The sequence below is a fragment of the Gorilla gorilla genome, chromosome 13, assembly GCF_029281585.2.
Source record: "Gorilla gorilla gorilla isolate KB3781 chromosome 13, NHGRI_mGorGor1-v2.1_pri, whole genome shotgun sequence".
NCBI lineage: Eukaryota > Metazoa > Chordata > Mammalia > Primates > Hominidae > Gorilla > Gorilla gorilla.
The window spans coordinates 111,441,325-111,464,748 of record NC_073237.2 but is presented as its reverse complement, the minus strand read 5'-3'; the positions used below and the strand labels follow the sequence as shown (position 1 = coordinate 111,464,748).

Genomic DNA, 23,424 nt, shown 5'->3' with positions numbered 1-23,424 from the left:
TGGCCTAGGTTAGCATACCTCATTTTAAAGAGGGTGAAACTGAGACATAGAGAAGGGAAAGATCTTTCTAAGATCTTCCGCCAGTTGGCAACAGGGTCAGGTTGGAATCCTAGGTCTTCTGACTCTTGCTCTTGGAAGCCAGGGACAATCTTAAAAGTTTCAGAATTAAGACATTCTTTTAGAAAAGAAAAATGAGCAGAGTCTTATTCTCTCAGCAGCCTTAACTCACACGGACTGAGCCAAGGATGACTAGTATCTCCGTATTCATTATCTACTACTGCATACCAAATTACTTTAAATCAACACTCATTTATTATCTCATAGTTTCTAGAGGTCTAAGCACAGCTTAGTTGGATTTTCTGCCTCATGGTCTCTCATGAGGTTATTGTCTGTGTTGGACAGAGTTGATGTCTCATCTAAAGGCTGAATTGGGGGATGATTAGCTTCCAAGCTTGTTGATGTGGTTGTTGGCTGGACTCCATTTCTTGAGAGATATTGAACTGAGGGCCTCAGTTCCTTCAAAGCTGTTGGTCCAAGGCTACCCTCAGTTCCTTGCCACATGGGCTTCTCCAACAAGGCCATTTACATTAACAAAGCCAATGAGAAAGAGAGTTACTGGGCATGGTGGCTCACACCTGTTAATCCCAGCACTTTGGGAGCCCGAGGCAGGTGGGTCACTTGAGGTTAGGAGTTCGAGACCAGCTTGGCCAATATGCTGAAACCCCGTATCTACTAAAAATACAAAAAAATTAGCCTGGCGTGATGGTGGGCACCTGTAATCCCAGCTACTCAGGAAGCTGAAGCAGGAGAATCACTTGAACTTGGGAGTCGTAGGTTGCAGTAAGCCAAGATCGAGCCATTCCACTCCAGCCTGGGCAACAAGAGCGAGATTCCATCTCAAAAAAAAAAAAGAGAGAGAGAGAGAGAGTCTATAAGCAAAAGGCACATCACAATCCTGTGTAACCTAATCATGGAAGAGATATTCCATCACCTTAGTCATATTCTGTTTGTTAGAAGAAAGTCACTGGGCCATCCCACACTCAAGGGGAGGTAATTGCACATGCATGAGAATGCCGGGAGGCAGTATCAATGGGGCCACCTTAGAGTCTGCCTGTCACAGCCTCCAGCATTCCAGTGTCACCAATTTCTGGCAACCTCTTATCAATGACAAGTTCACTCAACCCTTCTGTACTCTCACTGATGAGTAATAAAAAAATTGATCGAGACCATGGTGAAACCCCGTCTCTACTAAAAATACAAAAAATTAGCTGGGTGCGGTGGCAGGCAGCTGTAGTCCCAGCTACTCAGGAGGCTGAGGCAGGAGACTGGCATGAACCTGGGAGGCGGAGCTTGCAGTTAGCCAAGATCACACCACTGCACTCCAGCCTGGGCAACACAGAGAGACTCTGTCTCAAAAAAAAAAAAAAAAAAAAAATTCTGGCAGCCACTAAAGTGGACTAGTTTTTATTTAACATCCTCCCATGTATATAGTGGAGCCAAGTGTTTCGATTAGTTGTTTTAACTCATTGGTTAGCCATAATTTCTCCTGAATTTCACCCCAGGGAGGGGCCTTTCATGGCAATGATTCCAAATGTATTTTATTCTAAAGCAAGACAGTCAATGTGACCAAAACTAAAACTCATCCATTGTTCCCCCCTCAGTCTATTCCTCTCAGCAGATATAATGAACAGTAACATCTTCGATTAATTCTTTTTTCTTTACTAACCCCACACACAAAATGTTGTAGTCTCTACTGCCTTGACAAGCAAATCTGTTCACTGCCTCCCCACTTTCTCCATCACCACCCCCTGCCCCACCTCCATTACCCCTGTAGTTCAGGTCTTAGCATCTCACAGATGGGCCACTGTAACAGCTTTCCCACTGGCCCCCAGCAACCCAGCCTTCCCCTTCTTCAACCTGAGACATAGAGGTTAACATTCCTGGGCCTCAAGATTTCCAAATGCTTTTCTTCTGCCTGCAAAAAAGTCCAGATATTCTGACATTCAAGATTCTCCATGATCTTGCTTCTGGTCTCTAAACAGATCCTGTACTTCAGCTGTAATTCATACTGTTCACATCAACCCTTTTATTCTTTTTATATCCTTGTAAATGCCATTCCCTCGTGCCTAGAATATCCTTTTTTATGTTTTTCACCTATTCATATTTTTCTCTCAAAATTCAGTTCAGGCTCCACTTCCTCCAGGTAAATTAGATGCCCCTTTACTGTCATCTCATTCTACCTATGTTTCGTTTTTTAAATCTATCATCTCCTTTATCATCCTGGAATGGCCTGTCTGCCCCTCTTGACAATATAGTTCCTAAAAGAAAAAATTGTATCTGGTTTATCTGAAACCTAGCACAACTGGAATAAAGTTAATCTTTAGCAATTAATAGGAGTCCTTGCTGTGTCCCAGATTTGGACATCCTCTTCCTTAGCAGTTTGCTCAGAAAGCCCAGAGCTTGAAGTTGTTTTCACGCTTCACCCACTGGCTTGCAAGTATGCAGTGTGATGACACAACATGTGATAGGAGGAAACCATCCCAGCCCTAGGACAGGAAACTGTCTCAGGACACAGACCTCAAGGAATGTGTTTGCTTTCAGAGGTGGCCTTCAGGATAAAAACACAAATTGCTTTGGAGTTGGAAAAACCAGTACCAAGGACAGAGGAGTCCTGTCTGGGGATTTGAGGCTGAGTCACAAGAGATAGCTGAAAATCTGGAGGTTATAACAAAGATTAGTCAACAACTAATAGGAGGAAAGAACAGGCTCAAGGGTGGGATGGAGACAAAGAGCTCTCTATCTTAGGACATGGAGAAGCTCACAGCCCACAAGAAGAAATGAATAATGGTTAAGAGTATGACTTTGGCATCAGAATCCTCTGGGTTTGAGAGGTATTTGCTTGCTATGTGATCTTGGCCAAGTTACTTAGCTTCTTTAAGCTAATTTCTTCTTATCCATATTAAAAGCAAAGTAGTAGCACCTAGTTTAAAGTTTATTGTGATGATTAAATGATGTAGTTCATGAACACTGCTTAGCACAGAAACTGGCATTCAATATAAATGTTTTGTTGTTGTCATTGTTTTGTTACCTGTTGATCAAATAGCTCTTGGTGATAAGATCCCACTAGAGAAGCAGTTCCCAAAAGTGTGTCATGTGGAAAATCATTCTCATGGGAATCACCTAAAAAAGGGTTTTGTGGCCAAATGAGTTTGGGAAACACTTGGTACTCTTCTGTTCTTGGAAATGCACAGCTCATTTGTCCATTCAATACATAGTTTTAGGGCTGGTGATACAATAGAAAGCAATACAGTCAAGATCCTTTTATTCATGGTGTTTACATTATGGTGGCATATCTTAGTTTGTACAAGCTGCTACAACAAAATACCATAAACTGAGTGACTTACAAACAACAGAAATTACTTTCTCACAGTTCTGGAGGCTGGAAAGTCCAAGATCAAGATGACACCTTATATGTCCTCACATGGCAGAAGACATAAGGCAGCTCTCTGGTGTCTCTTTTAATAAGGGCACAAATTCTATTTATGAAGCCTCTGCCCTCATGATCTAAGTACCTCCCAAAGACTCTGCCAACTAATATTGTCACACTGGTGATTATGTTCCAATGTGTGGATTTTGAGGGAACACAAACATTCAGACCATAGCAGGGGGAAGGCAGACAATAAAAAGGAATCACATAAACTTATAGCACAATTTCAGGTAGTGATATTTGCTAAGAAGAAAGACAAAACAAGGTAAGGGCATAAACAATGACTGGTGGTGAGAGGAGTGTTCTTTTAGATGGGGTGAGAGGTGAATGTGCCATTGTGCAGACATCTGAATGAAATCAGAGAAGGAGCTCTGTAGGCAATGGCTAGGAGTTTGAATTTCATTCTGAGTGTGGTTAGAAGCCAATGGATGGTTCAGGGAAGTAGAGTGCATCATCTGAGATATCTTGCTGTAATTAATCTGTTCAACTTTCGTTAGCCCAGTATCTCCAAACATACCTGACCATAGGACGTCTACCTAAAAACATCTTGCAACGTAGTCTGGGAAATTCTTCACTGGAGCACAAGGCTTCGTAGATTTTAAAGGGACTGCAAATTTGCTCTTGTTCATCTAGATCTGCACTAAAAATCCAAACATACTGCTTGGGACAAAATAGGCATGCCCAGGAAGGAAAACCTAGCTCTAGAGGTAGAGACAAGGAAGATGTCATCCTAATTAGCAGCTCTTTTTGGCAAAGACAATCAATGAGCACAGCCAGGCCTCAGCAGATTCTGGAAGCCCATTTGATGCCAATGGAAACTCGCCAATATCTACCCAAGGCTAATAAGTGTTTGCAAACAGTACACCTTGGCTTAAGTATTCTCCAAAAAGGAAGTACATAAAACTTGAGATCCAGCCAGAGGTTCTGGGAGAAAAACAGAGGTCAAATATTTTGGTGCTTACATGTGCACAGCCACCAAAGAGCTGCTGAAGGTGTAGGAAGTGGAAAGTGAGTTCATTCACTTGAATGCTGATCTCTTTCTTTATGGAGCAGTAAAAATTTCAGTTTTTACCTTATCTGAACTAAGAAAATTCCTTTAGGAGTCAGCCCAGTGTAGCTCAATGTAGTTGAAAGCACACATTTTAGAACCACAAATAAATCAGGATTCAAAAGCTGGCTCTGCTTCTTAAGCCAGTCATGGAAACTCCCTGAGTCTCAAATTAATTTTCAAATAAGCATAATAATACCTAACTCACCAGGTTGTCATGACAAATGACAAGATAAATGATAGCATGAATAAAAAGCATTTAGTGTAAGATTTGGCATAAAAATGTATATAATAGGCACTCAACAAAATGTTAGTTTCCTTATTGTTCAATTCAATCTGTATTTAGTTTCATAATAGAAGCTGTCATTTATTGAATAACTACTATATTCCAGCAGAGGTTAGCAAACCATAGGGTGGCAGCCTATTTTTGTAAATAAAGTTTTATTGGAACACAGCCATGCTCATTTGTTTGTGTATTATCTATAGCTGCTGCCTCTACAATAGCAGAGTTGAATAGTTGTGACTGAAATCATCTAACTGCAAAGCTTTATGTATTTTCTATTTGGTCATTTAAGGAAATGTTTACCGATCCCTTCCAGTCAACCTTACTAAATTTTTATACTTACTTTCCAGTCACCTTAACCTAACAAGGTGGATATTATCATACTTATGTATATAGAGATTTGAAGCAGAAAAAAAAATCATCTAGTAAGTTCCCCTCCAAAAACATAATGCCAAACTCTATACCTAAAAGAAGTTCATAATAATGATTAAAAGTTATTCATTTGTATGATTCATCTTCATTTGCCTCTGCCTTCCTCTGACTAGTATTTCTCTCTGGCTAATTTCTTGAATTTCCTGCCATATGCTGAATTAAATGATCCTATTTAGAAGGAATTTTCCCTCCTTTCCTTACTTATACAAATAAGTTGTTTGTTCATAGAAGTCCATGCTTTCAAAACTGAAAGTGGTAATTTCCAGCCCCTCTGAAATGCTCTCTGATCTTGACTGATTTCTTGGAAACCACACGTTTTTTAGATAGTACATAGTGTGAAGCCCAGTTTTCCAGAAATGATAGATTTTTAGCTCCCCCATCTGCTACTTCTCACTGTATCTTCCTCTCACTTATTAACCTTCTCTTCAGGTCAGACTCAAGGAGAGCAGGCTTTTCTCCAGGGGCTTTAAAGATTTGCCTAAGACACAGATGTTATAGTCCACCTGGCCTATGCCCTCCCCTCAAGTTCACAACAGTAAATAAAATAGTTATGTAAACCCCAATTCCCAAACACCGTCCTACCTTGTTCCATTTTGCATATCCAACAACTCTATTCATATTAATGATATTGTGTTTCTCTCTGATAGTTAGTAGATAAATATTAATTCTTTAACTTGAACAATGAATCTTACTTCAAAGGTAACTTGATATAGCAGAAAGAGCATAGACTTTGGAATTATAAGACTGTTCTTAATTCTGATTCAAATAATTGCTGACTAGGCCACTTACTTAACCTTCTTAAGCCTTCAGTTCTCTTACCAGTAAAATACAAACAATGCTCCCTAATTCCCACAGTTGGTAACATGATTAAACAGCATTTGTAAAGTGCCAGGCACAGTATAAATATTGACTTACTTGCTTCACTCTTAGTTTAAATTGCTCAAGATCCTCTAACATAGAGCTTCACATTTTATCCCAGAGAGGTCATAGTTAGGTATATCTCTACTTCCTTCTAATACAGGAGGAAATGAAAGGAGTGAGGGTCTAGGATTTGTTCTCTATCAGTTCTTCCCCCATCGTGTGCCACCCAACCTAATCCTGTGACTCACTTCAAACAGAATAATCAAGTAGATTTGGGAAACACTCTATAAACTGTCCCCTTCTTCGAGATTTCCAACGAGCATGAACCTATTAAACACCCTGGAAAAACCTGAAGTAAAGAAAGTTGTGTAATTTGTTTGGCTTAAAATCATATTTGGTTTAAAATAACATTTTCCAAATGTGTTTAATTAGGAAATCTTTTTCCCTCAGATTAGTACCTATCAATGTGTTGTAGATTACACTTTAGAAAATGCTGTTTAAGGTTACACAGCTAAGTTAAAGCCAAGTTAAGGGGGTTAGACATATCTCTATTTTTCAGATTTTTCTGCAGTTTTTCCTGTCCTGCCTGTAGATCATAAAGATATTTCATTACCAGTAGTTTCTCTGGACCCCGACCTTAGTTATGCAAACCATCCTTTAACATAATTAAAACAAGTGAATCAGTTCACCTGATTTAAATTTCTGTTCCCCCTTTCTCGCTATGTGATCTAGAGCTGTGTGAGCCTCAGTTTTCTCCTCTATAAACTGTGAAAAATAAAGACAACTACCTCGGAAGTCTTGGGGAGGATTCAATGAGATAATCCACAGAAGACACCAAAAGCAGTGTCTGGCACAGATGACATATGCAATCAATGTTCATTATTATTATAGAATTTAGATGGTCCCATTTTGGGAAAGGGAAAATAGACAATGAAAGTATGTTTGCTTTGCCTGAGGTCACACAAATTAATTACGGGAGTAGTCTTAGTTTTCCCTGAGAGTCTGGTTTCCTGCTTCCAGTCCTAGAGACATATTTTTGTTTCATGAGTCATATTCTATCAAAATGTATCAGACTTTATTGAACTTGATTTAAACAGGATTTTGTAATTGTCAATGGCTCCATCTGGCTCCTTCTGATGCAAATCCCACTCAAGCAGGATTCCATTCATTTGAATATTAGCACATTGGATCAGGAAACATTTCCAAAGCTGTCTAGTTTTGCTATGCCAAATATTTGGTGTACACGTCAACACTCTCCACTCCTGTACCCATGGTGGATATTGCTAATCCATCACAGCACCTTTTCCCGAAAGCCTAATCATAGCCACAGAATCTTTCTCAAAGCAGTTCCAGGTAGCTATGTCAGCTCTTTGAGTTGAAACGTAATTGATCCCAAACCAATTCTACTTCTTAATCAGTGCTTGAACCACCTCTACACTATTACTCTTTTATTTTTTAATATGCCCAATGTCATGGAGCTGTCTCATAAATGGAGACAAGAAGGAAAAGGAAAGAAGAGGAGAAGATATACTAACATTTGTGTAATGTTTATTATTCATATGTCAGACACTTATAGCTTTGTTGTCCCATTCACTGCCTCAAACAACCCTGGAGAGATTTTATAGTTGAATAAGCCACAATTCAGAAGGTATAGGACGTTGTCCAAGGCTCCCCAGCAGATAAGTAGAAATTGGTCTTAAGTCTTCCTGACTCTGAAGGCAATGCCCCTGTCTCTCCCATCACAATGCCTTCTTAAAATTTTTCAGGGTCTTTCAGGACTAAATTTCTGACTTTGGGTGGCTGATAACCGTTTCACGAAGGCAACCATCTCACAGAGCCCTATTCAGAAGTTCTCTCATTTAGGGTTGTGTTTTAAGTCTGTCTGTAATCGCTTCTTCCTAGATAAATCTCTTCCATTTCTTAACCTTGGCTCAAGACTTTGAGAACTCACTATCCAATGCTTCTGAAAGAGCCAACTAGATTTCTTAAAATTCTGGATGAAGACCAAAATAGAAGAGGTCATTGTTCCATTAGGAAATGGATTCAAATCTATTTTTGAAACAATTTTCCAGAATTTTACAGGAATCTATATTGTTGCCACTTGGTCAGAACCACTTTTTATTTTCTTTTCTGTCTAGGCAAGAAATAGAAGAAAGAAAGCAAGTGCTCTGCAGTTTTATTTCAAAAATTGAAACCAGACCACACCAGGGCAGTTTGTGGTCTGAATGTATCAATGGATCTAGTCATATTTCATCTGAGCATTTCTTAGGTATACTAAACCACAAATATGAATCTCATTATTGTGTCTGGATGGAAATATTTTATGGATTAAGATTTGTGGATTTAATTTGGTTGGTAATGGAACTTCTGTTCAAGGGGCAGGAGGGAGGAAGTCGTGAGGCACCACCAATGCTTAAGCCAAACTATGGAAAGAAACACTATTTGGAGGGTTTGTACTTAATGTTGGCCAGTTGACTTGGGTCTAAAGTGAAATTCAAAATTAAGTTCAACAAAAATAATGTGAAATTAGCAATGGACCACAGATCACTGGAACCAAAGGGATCTTAGAATTGGAAACCATACACAGTTGCTCATTTTACAAGAGAAACTGAGACCTCAAGAGTGGATGCGACTTGCCCAAGGTCACACAATGACCTTGTTGGTCAGACCTGCTTGGCAGAAGAGGAGCTCAGAGCTTCTCCTCCAGATCTTCCATTTATTGCACTTCCTGTTATATGGCCTCATAAGAGGCCAAGTATCTGGGAACTTAAAAAAAAGTAATGAAGGCAAAAATTTTAAATGAGAAAGGGAGACCTATATTTAACAACAGTACAACAAAATGACAAATACTGCAATGAAATTGAAAGGGTTACTAACTAATAACCCAGGATGCTTCCTTCACACCAAAACCAAATTTTCATGCTGAGTGCATCTTGGGCCTGGCCAATTCCACCTTCTGCCAAAGGAGTTTACTTGATCATAAAGAAATCTTGTCTCAAAGTAGAAAGTACTGAGCTCTTAAAAGCCCTTGGGTTGATGTCTAGAATCTCATGGGAAGGAGCTAGGTCTGTCTTTGTCACTTTTGTACCTTCTGCACTTAGTGTGGTGTCTGGAACACAGTAGATACTCACTGAATAACTGAATGAATTAAAACGAACTAATTACAGAACTGAGGCTGTGATAAATTCCTTGATACATCTTACTGTAGAAGAGATTACAGGAGAGCCAATTACATTAGGGCCATCAGGAAAGTAAGAGTATTTGTTCATTCATTAATTCCACAATATAAGAACCTGCTATGTGTAAGTTCAAACCAAGAAATACATTCAGCTTCATTTCATTTAATATAAACATATTGTGCATTTACTATGTTCTAGATAAAGTGTTTTGTGTTGGGCATTCAGAGATGAATGTCTCAGATATATCCCTGCCCTCATAGAGCTTATAGTCTACATACAATCTAACTGCACATATGCCAACCAACTGTTTATAGACTAATATAAATACAATCCAGAATTAGCTAATTTCCTAAGAGATGGAGTTATGCATGCATAATAAAGCCATTCCAAATCTTTTTTTAATGATAAATCAAATAATATCATATCAATTCCCCAGACAATTCAGAAGAGAGAAAGATAAATTTAGGCCAAAGTTACCTGATAAACCTTTCAATAGTAGATTTCTTTAAGCAGCATCTTGAAGGACTGATAGATTTATTCATGCAGAGATGGCAAAAAGGCTTCTAGAAGCCTTCAAGGCATCTGGAACCCTCGCTGAATGATCACTGAGAAATGGAAGCATCCCAAATGTATCTGTCAGCTTGCTTCATCTCCACAGCAGCCACAGGCTGTTTGGCATCTTAATGGTCTACTTCTGGAGGATTGATAGTATTCTGCTTTGAGCCAGGTGTTGGGAAGTTATATAGTCAGAGGTTGGGGCTGGTCTTGACTCATAGCTCCTTTGCTTGGCCCTCCAGCACAAAAGGCTGTATAAAATCATGGTTCAGAGCCCTGACTTTGGACTCAGATGGGATTTAGTTCAAATCCTGACTCCATAACTTAATAATGTCTGAACCTGCACAAGCCATGTAAAGACTCTATGCCTCAGTTTTTTCAGCTGCAAAATGAGGGTACAAATACTATCTCATAATTGTATGTGAATTTGAAATTGGAAATGTAAAATGCTAACTAAGCACAGGCTCTGGCAAAATCAACACAATAAATTATAGTTAATGATATCTGTATTACTTATGATGGTGATGATGATGATGTCAACTTCCTGATTATTATTATTATGTCAACTTCTTAATGATCTTCCAAGGCCTTTTCAACCAATATTTGGTGATTGTAATTCTTTCCTTTTCTAGGAAGCCTCCCATGAACTTCCCAGTGCAAAGTGGCACACAATTATCTCATTCAGGCTGGCATTAATACCAGACCTTGCTTGTGTATGATATTCTAGTTTCTGAGATCTCTAGGAACAAAAAATAACTCCTTACTTGGCCTATTTTCCAAAGTACCCAGCACATTGGGAGGTCCATACTAAGTAAATAGCATTTCGCTCTTGAAAGAATGTTAACATTTATACTCTTGCTATTGGCTTGGGAGTGTGCACCATGTTCCCAAACTGCAGTGGCACTTAAGAATATCACAAATACTAAATCAACTGTACATGGAGTTAAAATCAATTGCAGCCGGGTGCAGTGGCTCACGCCTGTAACCCTAGCATTTTGGGAGGCAGAGGCGGGCAGATCACCTGAGGTCAGGAGTTCAAGACCAGCCTGGTCAACATGATGAAACCCTGTCTCTACTAAAAATACAAAAAGTTAGCTGAGCGTGGTGGTGGGCACCTGTAATCACAGCTACTCAGGAGGCTGAGACAAGAGAATCGCTTGAACCTGGAAGGTAGAAGTTGCAATGAGCTGAGATCACACCACTGCACTCCAGCCTGGGCAACAGAGCGAGACTTCATCTCAAAAAATAAATAAATTGTATTTTGTGACTCCTTGGGAGGAAATTATGAGCTTTGCGATTATACAGAACATGTTTATCTTCTTCGGTGTTGTATAGTTCATACTTAACTCAGGGCTTGGCACGTATGTACTGAAAAAGTAGATAGTTGGATGAATTGATGGATAGATAGACAGAAAAGTAAAAAACTCATCAGGGCCAAGAAGTCTAGAAGTACTTTAACACAAATGCTCTCCAGGATCCCACCACTGATATTTCTCTCTGGAGATCATTACAATGACCTCAGACTAAGAATTACTGAAAGACTTTCATATGCACTTTTTTAAAGTTTTCTCCCCCAGCTTTATTGAGGTATAATTGACAAATTAAAATTAAAATTTTATACATTTAAGGTATACAACGTGATAATTTAATATATGTATACATTGTGATATGATTACCAGATTCAAGCTAATTAACACATCCATCGCTTTACATAGTTACCTCTGTGTGTCAATGATAAAGACACTTACGGTCTACTACTATCTTAGCAAATTTGAAGTATACAATACGTTATTATTAACTGTAGTCACCATGCCATACATATGCACTCCTTTTTGAAGGCCTCCCAGTGGTCTAGAGGAAGAGATAGATCTTAATCGAATTCCTTGACCCAAAGGCAAAATCTCTGGATTTTAATATCAGCTTTAATAGTTAATTAGTAAAGTCACCACTGATTAGCTAGTGACTCTCTCTGGGTGTTTCAATTCAGTTATTCTCTTAAATAACTAGGTATTATGGCAAATAAGTTTCATGTGATATACTACCTCTATTTATATACTACCTAATTGGCTGCCTGAAGTGATGATTCAGAACGATTCTTAAGTGGGACTCCTCAGAATTGTGTTGTTATAGATTAGCTGTGTCTGCCCCATGCACTAGAATGAAGTGTTTTGTGCCACAGACTTGCCATGCCTATACCCAATGATCTTCTACAGTTGCTTCTAAGTCCTGCTCAAGCATGATTTTGATTCTATAATTTGATGTCTGTCTGTGTCTTTGGAAAGTACTGAGAAGCTGGGCCAAATGTTTCCCGTTAGGAACACAGTCTTGAAAGACTAAACCACAGGCAGTCTATTCAGTAGAAAGCCCTGGCTCAGCAGCATGGACAGCCATCCCAACAGCAGCACTGCCCCTGAGGAACCTTGGCCAGGGTCCTGACCTCGCAGAAAAGAGCCCCACCCCAGGCTAATTCATTCGCTTTTCTTGCTACTGAGTTAGAAGAGATAGGATAACAGGAAAACCAGGGCTGTAGCCACAGCCTCCTCATTTTCCTAAAAATTTTAGAGTGTCCCTGCTACTTGACAAATTGAAATACTAAGATTTATACATTTCCATGGAAAAAGCAACAGTGGGAAAGAGAGGGCTTCCCAGATTTGTCTTATAGATCTCATCCTTCAGAGACTAGCCTTCTGTTAGAAATGCTGTCTCCAAGCACAAGACAGAATAATCATATAATACCAATACACACCAGTTGCTAAGGTCTCCATCCTTTTAAGTATTTGTTACTGAGTGTTTTGCCTGTATTATCTCATTTTTCTCACTTTCAGTTGAAAGAACTTTATTGTGCAGTTGATATTAGTGTTACCATTTTACAGATGTGAAAATTAAGGCCCAGACAGGCAATGTTACACAACCAAAACAGCTACTGGATGGAACCCTTTGGATTTGCTAGTACCCAACTATTTCTGACCTAAAGGAGTGGTGATTCCATGTGGTTCAAATTAATAGCAAGTGGCAGAGTAAAGATCTAACAGTGTTTGACTGATGCTAGAGCAGATATCCTCAAACATTGCACAGATGTTTCTTGGATATTTGTCCATGTTAGTATTTATCATTCTTCACAAGTATCTGTTTACATGTCTGCTTTCTATACCTGACTGTGAGCTCATTAAGGGCAAGACCTATCCATCATTGGCTTCTGAAACACCCCACCACCACTAGGCTATCCCATAGCCTGTTCTTACACTTGTTCAACACATCTCTGTTGAATGCAAGAATAAATCATTTAGAAATTAATTCTCAGTCCTCTTGGATAATCGCTGGCTCCCCCAGCATCTTAACTGGGCACCAGTTAAGCCACTGTGCTGCCTAAATGGACAACCACTTCTCAGTTCTGGAATTCTTCAAACACCTAGGGTTAGGAGGGTCTTCGCTTTGGCAGTTAGAGTTTTCTCAATTCTTTTATGACACAGGTTGCACCGGACTCACTCAACTATGGAGATCAGATGTCCTCAGGAAAAAAAAAAAAAAAAAATCCCCACTTAAGTCTGTTTCCTGGCTCCTCTCTCTTCCTGACACATTCCAAAAAGGAATTTATGGATGTTGGGAAGGACAAAGGGTGAGGAATTTCTAGGACATTTAAGAACGCCCATGTAAGCAACTCTACGCTTGACAGGCCATGCACAATAAAACTCTTTGGCCTGTAAGCGAGAAGAAAAATTTGGTGTAAGCTGCCTCATGGGTTGCCAAAATGATGTGGAAACAAATTCATCTGCATTTCTAAACAATAGGAATTCTCCTTGTCCTCCCAAACCTAGAATATTTCATGTACGTGCTTAAGTCAACAAGATAAATATATTCCATGAGCTACTAAAAATGAAGTCATAAGTAACTAATTCTGAAATATGATTCTAGCCAGTTGGAAGTTTCATCTTTATCTAAAAATGAAGTTGTTTATTCTCCAGCTGTGACCAGGGAAAAATTCAGATTGTTGATTTCTTCGTCTAGCAATGATCTTTGTCCTGCAGTGAGGTGCCCAAAAATAACTGTTAGCCTATTCCCTGCTGCTTCCAAAAGGTTAGCTACCAAACAGCTCTACTAGTAAAAGAGAAAAAAAGAAGGATTTGACAGCAAGCCAAGAGGCATCTTAATGTGTAAAATTATGAGCTAAAAAGCCATTACGACTGGCATGACACTGGCCTTGGTTTCCCAACCTGGTAAATAAATTTTTATCTCACAGTAATGCTCTGAATAAAGTCTATAATGCCAAAATCTGAAGAAATGATTCAACACTGATAACATTTAACACCAAGGCAATTGAAATAAGATTAAAGCTTAACATTTAACCCTTCTCCCACCCCACACTCCCCACAAAAGCTTTCAGGACCATTGTTTTTATCTTCTTATTTTTTGTAGCGGGCTGGGGCCATAAATGTACCAGGTATTTGGAGAATGGGGGACTAGATATTAAAGCCTATATTCTACCTAGCCTTCTCAACAGATGACTAACTGTGAGCAGTTAGGCACCTAGCCTTACAGAGGTGCCATATTGCTTACTGAGTTAAGTACCAGCTCTTCATATTGATCTTTTATATCCTTCCCAATATGGCTTCTGCCAATACCATGTAGTCTCTACCTTTCGGCTTTCCTATGCATTATTTTATACCCTAGTAGAACAAGACCTCTCCATATTCCCTGCATGCTACACCACCTTGGCATGTATCTGGCACCCACAAGGAGATGCCACTATTATTACAGCTATCTTCTTAATTCTCCTCACCACCCATGCATTCCAACTTCTTTGCCTTTTCTCATGGTGTTTCTTTTTTCTAGGGTGCTGTAGGCTTCAATCTGAACCCACCTACTGGAGTTGTATCCAACCATTTTTCAGAATCTTCCCCTTCTTTCAAGTACATCTCAAATACCACTTTTTTGAGATGTCTTTCTTGGGACCCTCAATGGATATGAGTTGGCCAATCTCTTTTGTTACTTGTTATAGTCATGAATGTATCTCCCTGATTCCCCCATCCCTTCTGGATACAAGGTTTTCTTTCTGATCTATTCTCTATTTGATCAGTGTTGTTATTACTGCTGCTGCTATCATTAGCTACCACATATTAAGCACACCTTAATGTGTGCCAGGCACTGTGCCAGTAGCTTAACATATGTCTTCTCATTTCATCCCACTCTCCTGCAACACTATGAGATAGACATATGTATCTCCAGGGAGAGGAGGCGGGGAAATTGAGGTTCAGAGGAGAAAGGGAATGGCCATAGGGAGCAGCTGCTAAAGTGATAGAACTGGATTCGAACACAGGTTTATTTTACACCAAAGACCAGACTCTTTCCCCCACACGCATCTGCTTCATTAATGGAAATGTTCAGATGGCTGAAGGATATGGACTGAGTGCCCTCAAAACTCTGGAGCACAGCAGTGCAGGACAGCAGAGAAACGGGAGTCATGAGTTGTCTTTGACAAGCTCCTCCAGCTTCTAAGGAGAGGCTGAAGCAGACAGAAAGAGACATTAGACTTGGCCAGAGTGGTTCCTGGAGCAACTTGGTTTTAGTTTAACGTGGGGAGAAGATTCTTACAAGACTCTAAGGTGTGCAGAGGGAGGAAGAAAAAAATATTTCTTAACCCAAGGACAAGGCTGGGGGAAAAGATGCTGATCTGACACAGGGTAGTTATCTCTTCAGATCTGCAAAAGACAATAGCATTGAGGATTGCTTCTCACTTGTACCTGGATATGTTCAAACATGTAAGGTATGGAAACTACAATGCACATACATGCTTGCTATAGTTAAGTGAGTTAGTTGCTAAAAAGCAGCCATTTTTTCTCCCTAATCCCCGGGCTCTTGTGTCTGAGGTACTCACCCATTTTCATTAGTCAAGAAACTTAACAACATTGAAACTTTCTTATAGACTCTTCTTGATCGCTTTGAGTCTCAGTTTCCTCATTTTGTACCATGCGCTTAGTAAAAACAAGCAATCCTCTAAACCAGTACTGCTCAATAAAACTTCTTTGGATGATAGAGATGTTCTTCATCTGCACTGTCTCATATTGTAACCACAAGCCCCGTGGGCTTTTAAGTACTTGAAATGTGAGTGATACAACTGAGCAACGAGATTTTTAATTGCATTTAATTTTCATTAATTTTAATTATCACATGTGGCATATCGGACAGAGCACTTCGAATTCAAGACCAATGAATTCGAAGTGTTTTATCTCTTTTTAAATTTTCTATCTCATGGGGAAGTTTTTATTGTGGATTTTATTTTCACCAGATTAACTAGCTTTTGAGACATTGACAGGGATGGAGATACATAGAAAATCTCACAAAAACAATTTCATAAGTCACAGGTATTTGTTTGACTCTAAAAATTAATTTTGATAAAGAAAGAAAACAAAGTCTGACACAAGTGTGTCTTGTTTTGCATTAGATACATAAGCTGAGGCGGAGCAAAAAGCAGCACAACATGCTTAGCTTGGAAATAGCTTTGTCCTGGATATGGGACCCCAAAAATCTGTGTTTTGTGCCAATGCAAAGACTATGTCTCTTCCTGATACCCTTCTTTGCAATCATTGACTTACCAGAACCTTAAATATCACCATCAAAGATATACACACACTTACATATATAATATGATATGTAATATTATATTATCTTTCATTGTATTATAATATGTAATATTATGTTGCATCACATATTATTATATGTAATATAATTGGAGCAACTATAATATTATATATGGATATATATATATATATATATATATACATACCACGGCATGCATATTTTCTGGGATCACTGAGAGAGGAAACGTTCTCACTTGGCTGTAGAACTCTTGTCTTTGCTTAAAAACAGACATATGCCAAAGTAGGGGTTTCAAAGGTTAGGAGAAAGAAAATCCTAGAAAAAAAACACATTCATTAAAGTCCATATTTTTCATTACAAATGTTCCCCTTTATTAAGCTCTTACTGCTATCAAAGACTGTTTGCCATTTCTTTCACACACATTATCTCATGCACTTTTCACAATGATCCTATGAGAACTCCCTTAACACATTTATTGATGACAGTACTCTGGCTTATGGTCACAGATAATAACCTTGCACAAGGAACAGGAAGTGATCAAACAGTGATTCAAACCTAAGACAATTTGCCTATAAAACTTGTGCCCTTCAATGCCATTCTATTTACATTCTGGTGCTTTGGAACCTGCTACATTCTCAAAGAAGACTTTTCTATTGGGTACCAATTCCAACTAGAAAAGTCTTTCTCCTGTTGTGCTGAAATTTGTCTTCTTATAACCAACCCTCCCTCCCTGCCCCATCCCCAGCACATAAACACACACACACACACACACACACACACACACACACACACACACACACACACAGGCACTTGTTCTGTCCTTAGGGGCTACAAGAGGCAAGCCAGTGCCTGCTTTGCCAGGATTTATACATGGTAACCCTGACCCACTCAATCTTGGTTTTCTCAACTACAAAATAAACCTGCCTAGGTCTGTAGTCCTTCCTCCTACAAGATATTTTCCAGACCTTTTATTGCTGATCAATTTTCTATAAAGATTAGAATCTGTGTTTTCTAAAGAGTCTCTGTAGAATAAGTTGCTCGTTCTGAAATTATAAAAGTCCTACTATCAGAACATGATTCTTCATGTCTGACCTAAATACCTCCAACTGCAATCTCAAGTAAGTTTCCCTGGGTTCATCCACAAAGGAGACTTAAAACAGCCAGTTGTCTGCATGAGAATATTTTACATTCTTAAAGGTCATTATTTGCTTCCTATTTTTTCCCTCTCTCATATAAATATTTCTAGTTCTAGCAAATTTACCTCCTCACCCACCAGTGATTTCTGCAGCTCCTCTTTGATCTAGATCCAAGTTGCTGCTGAGTTTAGGACTGTATTCAACTAGGCGGTCAAGCTCAGGCTTAAGTAAAAGGAGGCTATTGACATGGACTCTTGTTAGGTTTTGTTCCCCAGGAGTGCAACAAAATAGGAACTACTGTTTAATGAGTGCCTACTACGAGCTTGACACCATGCTGGGTACTTTATGTACAGGTCTCTAATCCTTAATTTTCTCTGGAAAGGTTTTGACTCCTGTGTTATATATGAGGTCATGGTTTAGAAGGGATAAGTAGCTTGTCAAAGTTACAGGGCTAGTGAGTGACATTTGAACCCAGGTATGCCTAATTCCAAAGCCTAACCATTTTCTACAACACTGAAAATATAATGGATTTTTCCCAAAGTACAAAAACACCCACCTGCCCTCAGACCACCATGAGCCAGTAAGATATACACAATGCTCAAGAATAACATACTGTTTCCCCCAGCGATGCAACATTTGGTGGTACCAGTGTACATCTCTTAAACACACAGTGAGAAATCCTCACTCTACTCGCACTCTGGTCATTATTACCCTAAACTCATTGCCTTGGAGTCTCAATCAGCAACTATAATGGCTTTTTAGATGGAAATTTAAGTCATTTAGCAACACACAGAAAAGTGTTGGGGAGAAGTCCAAAAACATTTCAAGCTTGGCCCATGGCCCTTTCTAAAAAAAAAAAAAAGCTCAGAATTGATGGGAAAGGGGTAGGAAAGTAGAACTTTGTGAAGGTGAAGAGAGTTAGAGCAGCCATTCTAGTAGACTATGCAGCCAGTAAATATTTGTCCAGTAAACACATAAGATGGCCAAATTGGTTTGAAAGGAGAGAACATGCCAAGTCTCCTTTTTTATAATAATCTTCATTCAGTGGCCTTACCTACATTACAGACCCACACATTGTTAGTTAAGAAGCTAATTTCAATGAGAAAGCACGCTCAAAAGAGGGTTGGGTATTTTTTGTTTCTTTGTTTTTTTGTTGTTGTTGTTGTTTTGTTTTGTTTTTTTGTTTTGTTTTGTTTCGTTTTTGCAGATATTACAGGGACAGTTGGTAAAGTGTCAATAAGAATATAATTAGAATGTGGTAGGTATGTGGATAGGACCTTCTTGGTTAAATGCATTAGTGCTTTCTCAGTCCTTAGGCCCCTGATCAGTCATATAGAAATGCTTCCCAGTTCAATTTTCCTTGCCACAATTCCTCTCTAAGTTGTGCAAAGGCTTTCTGTCATGAGGAAGGAGATGGTCAGTTGGGATCATGTTGATGCATTCTATCATTAGGATAAAATCTTTCCAGAAAGAAAGTTAGAAACCTTCTTATAGGCTGAACAATCCAAGCACCACCACTAATTGACATAAATAACTAACTTACAGTGTGCAAGTATAAGAATATCATGGGCATAGGGAAATGTCAATTTGTAAATGACATGCTAAAAACCAAATAGCAGCCAGGCATGGTGGCTCATGCCTGTAATCCTAGCACTTTGGGAAGTTGAGGCAAGTGAATTGCCTGAGCTCAGGAGTTTGGGACCAGCCTGGGGAACGTGGTGAAACTCCAACTCTACTAAAAAAAAAAAAAAAAAAATACAAAAAATCAGCCAGGCATGGCAGTGTGCACCTGAAATCCCAGCTACTTGGGAGGCTGAGGCAGGAGGATCACTTGAACCTGGGAGGCGGAGGTTGCAGAGAGTCGAGATCATGCCATTGCACTCCAGCCTGGACAACAGAGTGAGACTCCGTCTCAAAAATAAATAAACAAATAAAATAGCTCTTCAATTATCATTTGAATTTTACTCGGGTGCATCTCCTAATTAAAGAAAACCATGGATGACTTCATATCGTGTATAGATCATTCTCACATGCCTCCATAGCATTGTTTTAGTAAATATTATAACTGCCATTTCTTCCTGTCTTTATTTAGTTTCTCAACTGCCTCTAACAAGTCCCCTTTTCTCTGCTACCTGATTGCTCATACAGGTGAATAGCTCTAAGAGAGATGAATAAGATAACTTGGCAAAGTGAGAACTGCTTCATGGTAGCATATTCTCCTCCATATTCTGTTCCCACCTAATTCTTCTCACTATTTAAGGCTCAGCTTAAATTTTACCCTCCCTTTCCCATAAGCTATGCCCCACCTTTCTCTTGACCATTCCTTTTTATTTTCAAACCCCATAGGCAGTTATACACTATACCACAAAACAAATCCTATACATTCTTTCTTGCTTTGCTCCTTAAGTGCTGGATGGATGATTCCATTTTCTTCTTAATTCTATTGTTAAGTCCCCTGATGGTATGTGGACACTTGGTCTTATATTTATTTCTACCACCCTCAGACCTCTGTAAAAATGCTATAAGTACTTGCTGATTGGAGAAGACATCAGAGGCTCTTAGACATCCTTTCTGAGCTGTGAGCCTCAGTTTAGACAACTGGTTCAAGAATATTCTGTCAGGCTCTTCTAAAAACTGGACTTTTGAAGGTTTTGGAAATAAATCAAGGAGCAGGGAAACTGAGGTGCAGAGGAGTAGACTGAATGCTATACTGATAGTCACATAACTAGTAAGAAGCTCGGCTGGGATTAAAACTGTTTGCCTCCTAGAGTCCTTTATTTTAACCTCTGCCTCTCATGACAGAAGAGAACCAGCAGATGGTATGGAAATCAGTTTTGAAAATCAATAAGAGGCAAGAGTTACTGAACATCTACCGGGACCAGGGCCTTTATAACACTATAATAATTCACTCAGAGGACATAGTAAATACTGAAGGAATTAATGAATACACAAATAACTTCTACATCATTCTTTTAACCCTGTCATTAGCAACTATGATCTTCACTATACAGAAAGTGAAATAAGGCAAAGAAAAATTACATAACTTATCCAAGGGATCAGAGCTACAGCCAAGATACAAACCTATGTCTATTTTATTTCAATATTTTACCTTTTTCTGTCTGTTTTTCTGTCTCCTTAAATTTACAGAAGTTGAATAGTGAGTGAAATCATTCCTTCAAGTGACAAAGTTCTTTTAGAGACCATTGTATGTTATTTCAAGGGTATATAATGAAAAATTATCAGGAGAGCTTCAAATACAGGGATATAAAATCAAAATTCACTTGGAATTGTAGATATTCAATATATTCAATAGTAGATACTCATAATTTTTTTGTTCATCTTTGCTTGTAGAAAATAATTCTTTCAAGAAGATCAGGGACAACTGATTTGAAGTCTACTCTGTGATTCTAAATCCCCAATTCTGCTGAAAGTGAGATACCCTAGAGCCCTAGAGCCCCAGCAGCACCCAGCCAAACCCACCTCCACCATGGGGGCCATGACTCAGCTGTTGGCAGGTGTCTTTCTTGCTTTCCTTGCCCTCGCTACCGAAGGTGGGGTCCTCAAGAAAGTCATCCGGCACAAGCGACAGAGTGGAGTGAACGCCACCCTGCCAGAGGAGAACCAGCCAGTGGTGTTTAACCACGTTTACAACATCAAGCTGCCAGTGGGATCCCAGTGTTCGGTGGATCTGGAGTCAGCCAGTGGGGAGAAAGACCTGGCACCGCCTTCAGAGCCCAGCGAAAGCTTCCAGGAGCACACAGTGGATGGGGAAAACCAGATTGTCTTCACACATCGCATCAACATCCCCCGCCGGGCCTGTGGCTGTGCCGCAGCCCCTGATGTTAAGGAGCTGCTGAGCAGACTGGAGGAGCTGGAGAACCTGGTGTCTTCCCTGAGGGAGCAATGTACTGCAGGAGCAGGCTGCTGTCTCCAGCCTGCCACAGGTATGAGCTGGTGGCCCGCCCAGTCCCACACTGTGCAGATATGGAGAAATGAAGAGCATAGCAGCACCCATCACTTGCTTCCAAAGTGGGCTCACTAGAAAACTAGCTTCCCAGAGTGTTCATTACAAAGAGATTTTATGTTCAAATAAGTGTGGAGACTGCAGCCATCTCTCTCCCGCTTGGAGGAGTCATGGCGACAACTGCTTCTCAGAGGAATTTTCAGGCTTCTGATAAGTCCTGCTTTGAAAAACCCTATTTTACCTTAATTATAAGTTTCTAAAACGTATTTGACCATGAAATCTACCCACTTTCTACCCCAAAACCTATGAGTACGCCGTGAAATTTCTACCCCAGAGAGCACTCTCTGATAGGTACTGGTGTGGCCCCATCACCTCATTTTACAAATAGAGAAACTGAGGCCTGGAAAGAGGATGGGATTCCTGAAGGTCCTCCAATAAGGAGTTGAGTTCCTCACATTTCAGTATTCTTACAAATGCACAGTGCTGCCTGTGATAGTGCTGAGTCTATAAGAATTAGAAAAAAGTTCCAATTTAATAGCAATTACAATGATTACAATCATATAAGCTCCCTCTGTGTAACAGGCACTGTTGTATTATCTCATTTAATCCTCCCAACAGCCCTTTAAGGTAAAGATTAGGTGAGGGGAAGATAAGTCCTCTTCTACAGATCAAAGAAATGAGTCTCAAAGGGATTAACCCACTGGCACAAGATGGCACAAAGAGCAATAAGAGATAGGGTCTTTGGCTGGGCGCAGTGGCTCACGCCTGTAATCCCAGCACTTTGGGAGGCTAAGGCGGGCGGATCATCTGAAGTCAGGAGTTCAAGACCAGCCTGGCCAACATGGTGAAACCCCATTTCTACTAAAAATACAAAATTAGCAGGGTGTGGTGGTGCATGCCTGTAATCCCAGCTACTCAGGAGGCTGAGGCAGGAGAATCACTTGAAACCGAGGGGCAGAGGTTGCAGTGAGCTGAGATCATGCCATTGCACTCCAGCCTGGGTGACAAGAGCAAAACACCATCTGAAAAAAAAAAGAGAGAGATTGAGAGAGAGAGAGAGAGAGAGGGATTTTGCATGTGCCTGTGTGTCTCCAGAGCTCATACTCTCCCATGGACGCCCTGTTTCCACATGCATCCTATTTCAAGGAATTTTGCTGCTTTGGAATTATGTCTTTATCTCCAATAACTAAAGTCGATAAAGCTACATGAGTTTCAACAACTTCAAATCAGAGCTGAAAATCTGTTTCTGCCACTCAGAAAAAAATTACCAAAATGTTCTTCAACAATTATTTCAAGAGTAAACCTAACCACCCTAAGTGAAATAGTCTTACGGCTCTGCAGGACAGGCTCTAGGTTTCTAAGGCAATTTTTAAAAACATTTTCTTTAGGCATAAGTTAGTTTATCTTCCACTTCTGTCAACTCCCTGGAAAAATGCAGATGAGAATACACAGTAGGAGTAATGCTAAGTAGTCAGTTAAAATGATTGTTTAGAGCAGTGCTGTCTAATGAGAATATGACTCACACATGTAATCTTAAATTTTCCAGTAGTCATGTTAAAGAAAAGAGAAAGAAACAAGTAAACATAATTTTAATCATCTCTTATTTAATTCAACAGAGCCAAAATATTGGTTTTTCAGCCTGAAATCAATATAAAAATTATTAATGGATATTTTTCAGTCTATTATTTTATACTATTTGGAATCTGATGTGTATTTTAACACTTACAGAACATCTCAATTTAGACTAGCCACGTTTCAATGCCTAATAACCACATGTGGCCAAGGGCCACCATACTAGACAGTACATACTTAGACTCTCACTTTACAAATCAGCTTTTTAAAAAAAATTCTTTCTTCCTGCTGTCAAGAAGGAGATAAAATATAT

General features: G+C 39.5%; 1 protein-coding gene across 9 annotated transcripts in view; it reads left to right on the top strand.

The window, feature by feature from the left end:
- The window catches only part of TNC (tenascin C), a 97,918-nt gene that overhangs the window by 6,516 nt on the left and 67,978 nt on the right, over nt 1-23,424 (top strand). For all 9 annotated transcript variants that reach the window (XM_055350499.2, XM_055350502.2, XM_004048510.5 and 6 more), the window contains exon 2: nt 20,927-21,519. In XM_055350499.2, the coding sequence (XP_055206474.2) occupies nt 21,063-21,519 (457 nt within the window). In that variant the 5' untranslated portion in view covers nt 20,927-21,062. The remainder of the gene's footprint in view (nt 1-20,926; nt 21,520-23,424) is intronic.